The sequence below is a fragment of the Limulus polyphemus genome, unplaced genomic scaffold (genome assembly GCF_000517525.1).
Source record: "Limulus polyphemus unplaced genomic scaffold, Limulus_polyphemus-2.1.2 Scaffold7010, whole genome shotgun sequence".
Classification (NCBI taxonomy): domain Eukaryota; kingdom Metazoa; phylum Arthropoda; class Merostomata; order Xiphosura; family Limulidae; genus Limulus; species Limulus polyphemus.
The window spans coordinates 1-7,081 of NW_013672620.1; the positions used below are offsets into that span (position 1 = coordinate 1).

General features: G+C 36.5%; 1 protein-coding gene across 1 annotated transcript in view; it reads left to right on the forward strand.

Annotated features, from left to right (window-relative positions):
- Positions 1-1,688: 1,688 nt before the first annotated feature.
- The window catches only part of LOC106474270 (golgin subfamily A member 5-like), a gene marked incomplete at its 5' end in the record, with an annotated part of 20,720 nt that continues 15,327 nt past the window's right edge, over positions 1,689-7,081 (forward strand). The window contains 2 exons of the mRNA XM_013934959.2: positions 1,689-1,839; positions 2,274-2,370. Of these exons, the coding sequence (XP_013790413.2) occupies positions 1,689-1,839; positions 2,274-2,370 (248 nt within the window). The remainder of the gene's footprint in view (positions 1,840-2,273; positions 2,371-7,081) is intronic.

A 7,081-nucleotide genomic window follows, 5' to 3' on the forward strand; every position in this document is an offset into this window, starting at 1 on the left:
GGGGGGTCTGATTTTCTCTTTGATAGCTCTATAACAAAACAAAATTGAAGGCCATAAAAATTATGGTCTGTTTGAGCAATAATGATTTTATTTTTTTCTTGCTCTCAGGTTTCGAAGAAAGTTAATCCTAATTTTTTATACTATAGATAGTAATGCAGTTAATAGTTTTTATTTAATTAAATAATGCACCCAAAAATATAGACTAATAACATGCAAAAAGTAGACAAAATCACTTATCTCTCAAAACTTTTCTGGCTTTCTAACAATGTGATAAGAGCTGTTACAAATTCACCCAAGCTAGTCATTGGCTTTCCCATGGGAATGAAGCTAGTACTAACAGTGGAATTGACATTTTTTTATTCAGAAAACAACGTTATACAGTACATCATTCGATAAATGAAAAGCTTGGCTTTCTATTGGTTATAGATAATGTAGAATTAAACGTAAGAGAGAACTATCAACGAATTGTGAAAGAGAGGATGTGACAGATGGGTATGGCAGGAGGGGTCTGATTTTCTATATTTGATAGCTCTGTAACCAAATAAAACTGAAGCATATAAAAATTATGGTGTGTCTGAGCAATAACGATTTTATAGAGTAACTTGCGCTTAATTTTGTACATTTTCGGGGGGTGGTGGATAAAATAGGGATGATGACATGATAAGACAAAATTGGCCGATAGGGTTAATGCACTAGAAAATCCACAAGTTGCAGTTTCCAATTAACATGCTCGCTAAGAAACACTACTTTTTTTATGGCAGAAAGTGAAGGAGTTAGAAAATTTTGCAGCATGACAAAATTAAAGAGATTGAATTAAGTTTGCATGCACTGTCTCAGGTTTTTGCAAAATTCCTCTGTGATCCCACACTACAGTTGATATCACTTACAATGATTTTATAGTGGAGTCATAATAGAGATTTGAAGCTTGAGCAAACTGTCAGCAGTAGATTTCCAGCCTGGTTTGCTTATTTTATTTGCAATCCCTATTTTTAATTTTCTTGTATGTTATCTTTGTTAATGCACAGCAATGGGTAAGTATATGCCTAGACACAACCCTCACTAAACTTATATAACATTTTACCAGTAGAAAATCAGCTTTTTCAGATAAAACAAATATGTCTAAAACATTGCTTTAAATAAAGCTTTGTGTCTTTTAAAGTAATTATTTACTGAGCTAGGTGATTTTGTGTCAGAGGTTTTTGTAAGTATGTGTTTAACATGCATTGAGTACAAAGGCAGCCACTCATAACAACATCGCATCTATTATGTACTTATAACCATGTAAATCAACTTTCATTGAAAAATAATCAACTTTTAAATAGGTCATGGACATTTGCAGCATTTCATATAGTATGTCTGTCTAGGTTTTGGTGCAAAATGCCAGCCAATCTTGCTGTAGGCTTGTGAAACAATAATATTAATATGGGCAAATTTTTGTTTTGTCAATCAATTGTGAAATCACTTATTTTGTTTATTATCAATGTTCAAGTGGTCTTAATTACTGAAAAGGAAGGTTTTGAGAGTTGTTTAAAGAATAAGTTTGCTTTTTAAGGTGGTTTTTGCTCCAATGTTCTTTTAGAGTTTTGAGCAAATTCCTGTGTGATCCTACTTATGAACCACTACAGTGGTTCATGAGTGTATCTCATTGAGTAACACTGGCTGTTTGAATCATCCTAAACTAATTGAAGTTTTTGGTTATTTCCTGTTTTTATCAGAATCATTAAACAACATTCAAGCTCCAGTGAACTACACTACCAAACCCTTCAGGCATTAAAAGACAAGGAAGAAGAAACTGAACTCACCTTAAAACAGGAACAAGAAGCTAACATAATTGCCAAGGTGCCATTTCATATATCTGAAAATATAGTTATAATGGCTTAAATAGCTCTTTCCTTGTTTCAAATTGCATTTGCCTAAGTCCAAACAATATTTTTTCATGATATAAAATGTCCATTACCTACAAAATGACTTTATAAATCTATTATATAATTTCATAATTGTTTTTTTGTTGAGTGTAAGAAAAGTATGTTTTAGTGAAATGGTAACTAAAGTGTGCTAAGGTATACTAGTAGAAACTTGATTTTCTTTTATTCAATATATAAAATAGTTAGTAGTTTGCTTCTTATGTTAAGCATAAAGATGATGTTTGCCATTTCTTAAAAGCATATACAAAACTTTTGGGGTTTTCATTATTGAACAGTATAAAAATTTAAAAGAAAATTAAAATTTTAAGAAATACCTTTAATTTACTCATATTACTTCATTTTTGATAGACAGAAACAATGGAAAGATTGAGAAAGTTAGAAGAACAACAATTCCAAATTTCAGAAAACTTGACCATCACTCAAAAAAAACTAGCTGATGAGAAAAGTAAGGCATTTTTCTTGATTAAAAAGTAAGATGTGTGTTTTCAATTTCATTGAACTCTAGGTTTATTGAGTTAATTCAATGATGCAGTATTTACATGGTATTTAGAAAAAAGATATTGTCAAACTATTGGATGCAAGACTGTTATAAAATAGGAATAATGTAGTTCATGAAATATATGATCTGGACACCTATTATAATGTAGTTCATCAAGTATACGATGTGGACATCTATTCAGTGAATTACAAACTGTGTATTTGCTAACATTAATAGGATCTAGGTATATTAACTCTTTTAACAACACTTGATAAAACCTAGTTAGATATTATAACGTGAGATTTTCTGTCATATGTTTGTGGAAAACATCCCTCAATGGGACAGCAGTAAGTTTACAAACTTACAATACTAAAAACCTGGGTTCAGTTCCCTGTAGTGGACACAGCAGATAGCCCAATGTGGTTTTGCTCTAAAATAAACCACAACAATTCTGATAACTACATTATCTCTTCTCATATGTTTACCTATTCTCGTTCAGTGCTGCCCTTTTTCTCCTAACAATTATCAGGTTCCTCATGCATTGTCCGAACTTGTTCATGACGTAGAAGATTTTGACAGTGTTTTTCCTCCTCCTAAGTATGCTGTGCCTTCCCATGCATCTTCTATGAAATTTACTAGGCCTAACTCTGTCTTTTTGGATATGTTTTTTCAGGTGTGTTCTCTTGTATCATTTTTACTGTTTTCATATGATACTGTTCCTTCTTTTTTACATGACACCCATCATTAAAAAACCTGTTAATGATGTGGAAGATTTTGACAGCCTTTTTCCTCCTTCTAACTATGCTGTGCCTTCCCATGCATCTCCTATGAAATATACTAGGCCTAACTCCACCATTTTGGGTATGCTTTCTCAGGTGTGTTCTGTTGTTTCATTTTCACTGTTTTCATATGGTGCTGTTCCTTCTATTTTTACATGACATCCATCCCTTGTTTTCCCTCCTTCCCCTGACATCAGGGTTCATTCTGAGCATTTTGTTTCTTATTTGAGGGCTGGTGTTAGCATGCGTCATCCTCCATGAACTTCTGATCATTATGCTTTGGCTTATCAGCAAGCTGATCATCCATTTCTCGACTCACAGCAGTTAGAGTCACTTTTGCCAATGTGGGGAGATGTCCCTGATAATCCTATCCATTTCTCCCACATTCATTTTCCCACCCTTGTCGTACTCCTACAGTACTTGTCCAACATACACATCCCTTCTGAGGCCCTTCACCGGTCCTCTGAGGGTTTTTCGGGGATACACTTACTCCTTACTCCTCCTTGGTGCTATTTTGTTCTTTGGCCCTACCTATTCACACATGGTTTCGTTGCTGTTGGGATCTTATTGGAAAGGATGCTGTCTTTTCATCTTTTCACAGGTTCATATACCTTTCCCTTATATTCATGACTTCCATATGGCTCCTTTTCTTCATTGGTTTGATTTTGGAGATTTTCTAGAGTCATTGGAATCACATGTGGACTTTGCGAGTCCACATTTGACCCTTTAGTCTTTGATTACACGTTTGTCTCATTCTGACATGATGATCTCTCCAATAACTGTTTCTCCTCTTGCAGCCTCCCATCCTTTACCAGTTCCTACCATTAGGGGTTCAAAATTTCTCAGTGTGTCTCGACGTCGAGTTCATCATCACCAGAAGTTCCAGTGTCCAGTGACTATTAGGTGTTTTCCGGTCCAGTGGGGACCTATTTGGCCAATGTTCTTCCAAGTTTTGTCAGAAGGATTTTTAAGTTTCTTCTGGATCGATCTTTCCTACTCAGAACTTTAGTGGCTCATTTTCTCTTCCATCCATTTCCAACCTTTATTCCTGGTCTCCTCCAGATAGACCTCCATGTTCAGTATGTATTCTTTGCATGGCCTCCTTTAGTGGTTCCCATTTCCACCTTTTCATTCCCTGGCACTGTTCATCTGTACGTGACTATTCTCTTTATACCCTTAAAATTTGGGATTGTCGACTACTTCGATTGGTCTATTCCTCCCTGTCTGTTTCTTCCCAATTTTTGTTCTAGGTGTCTTCACGTAAGATTGAGCACCTTTCTTTCTTCTTGGAGTCTCACATCCATCATCCATTGGAGGAAACTACAGTTAGGCATGTGGCCTAAACCTCGTATGTTCATCTCCCACTATTGGGTGCAGCTGTGACTGGGTAAGTTATCTTTTTTATATATATTTTTCCCTCCAGGAGTATGTTCCATTTAGGATTTGGATTCTGCTTAGTGGCGAATGTTGCCTGTCCAGATGTGCTTCCTATATCTCAAATCTGCACTGTACAGCCAAGATGTATACCCATCGACAATAATGCACACTGTTGAGATAGGGTGTTCAACAAGATTGCTAGTAGGTTTTCCTCTCAATATATTTGATTCATTAATATGCCCATTCCAGACTGTACTAACCCATAGACTTATAAGGGTAAAGCAGAAGGGAATAGCTGCCCATCCCTGCCATCCCTTCAAATGAATAAATCAGGGGAGGTCTGCTTTTCAGTATAGGGTTTCTGTTGTTACCCATTGCACTGTCTCCAGTGTTGGCATTCCTCCAGACTCTCCACTACATTTTTATCCCCCTTGTTCTTCCAGTAAAATATGGGAATTCTTGCCACTTTCCAGTTCTGAGCTGCTGGTATGTGGCCATGAAGGTATCCTCTTTTAATGTGATCACTTTCATTCAATACAGAGTAGAGCAGTGGTGTTCTGCTGGTATAGATGGAATTTGATCCGGAGGGAACCGGAGGTTGAGGTTGCACTTCAACTTTTGTGTTGTCTTATCTGAAGGATGGTGTTGCTTTGAAGTAAATCTGGGACATTGCCTTTTGCCCCTTTGATTGGGACCCCCTCACCCTACCGTCACCTGGATGTCAGTTCTAAGTGAGTGGTTTTGGATTAGAGCTGGACCAATCAACATACATTCTCACACGTGTTTTTGTGATTCCTCATCGTAACTCCAATTCCACATCGATGTGATGGGTCCTAAAGGTTGATGTTGTGCACAGATGTGCTTGAACTTCTTTGAGGTCTTATCTGGAGGATGATTATGTTTGGGTGAAAGTTCTGGTGCTCTGCCTGAGAAATTTCCCCCTTTCTGAGGTTGCTGTTGTGCTGAAGGGTTCCAGTCAGATTGGGTTTGGTTTTATGTGTTCCACCACATTGGTACATCCCTTTGCACCATCATTCAGATGTATGAGTGGTTGTGCCCCATTTAGTAGAACAGTTTGATATGTGTATAATTCCATTCTGCTCAACTTGAGGTGAAAACTGTGTGGATCCTCCTCCTACCAGGGGTCAGAAGTTGTAATCCCAATGCCTATTGGTTTCCAATTGAAGTTGACCAGCCACTTACAGTCTGTTGTACCCTAGCCACTCTACACCTTGAAGCACATCCATCTTAGCTTTCCCCACATTCCTGTCTATAGATAGTTCTTCTACAGTCTTTCTTCATTGGGATTGAGATTCCATTATCTCTTTATCTTTGTTATTCCATTTATAACGTTTTAAGTATGTTCTCTCACCAATCCATTACCATATACCAATTATATCGTAAAACTATTGTTAAACTACTTAACCTGAATATAAAAATCATCAAAAGGAGAAACGATATTTCCTTCCTCAGACAGTGCCTCTCTGAAAAGCTAATTCCTAAATTTGTGAAGGTCAAATTATCGAAAAACTTAACCAGTTTTTCAGGTATTATCCAAAGCATGCAGAAAAAACTCCTAAAAGCAACCCTGACTTCCAAATATCAAGAACTGGACTTCTTACAAAAACTCAAACAGAAATTAGACCACCAACTAGCCTGCTACCTCAAACCAGATGATTACGGCAATATACAACGCGCTATCAACCAAAACAACTCATTGTTGAATCAAGAAAAGAAGTCAACACACAATAAGAAACTAGATCAACTAAGGAAACTACAACAATGCAGCTCAGCCTAACCTTGTAATCAACAGATCTGACCGGACACTCAACGACACAGAACTTCAACTTTTAAACAAAGGACTCAACTTTGCCATCAACCACAAAACAACTCCATGCCTAGAGTTCAAGGCGTGTCTAGAAGATCTAGCCAGAAGACTAGTGACCCACTACATAAAAGAACAAAAGACCACCTCTACCTCAAACATCCTCCAACTACAGAAAGAAGAAATCCATGACATCAACCAACAGACTTTTATCACAGGTAACTACAACAAAATGTGGTTTCCCGAAGTTCCCAAAAACTGTATTTTAAATAACTTTTTTAAAGAATTCTCAAACAAGACTATTAATATAGTCAACCAATCCTGTAAACTGAAAAGTAACCTCACAAGTAACGAGATCAAATCCATTTATAATCTTAAAGAGGACACTAACATTAAAATTCTGAAAGCTGATAAAGGCAACACTACTGTCATCATGAACAATTCAGAATACATCGACAAAATGAACGACATCCTTTCTGATAAAAAGAAATTCAAAGCCATCCCAAGTAACCCAACAAACACACACGAAAAACAATTAAACAGAACTTTATTACAAATAAAAAAAAGGGAATTTAATTACTGACGATCTTTATTTTTATCTACATAAAACTGATTCACGCACACCACAACTCTCTGGAATTCCTAAACCACACAAACAGGACTGCCCCCTAAGGCCTATACTGTCCACTTATGATTC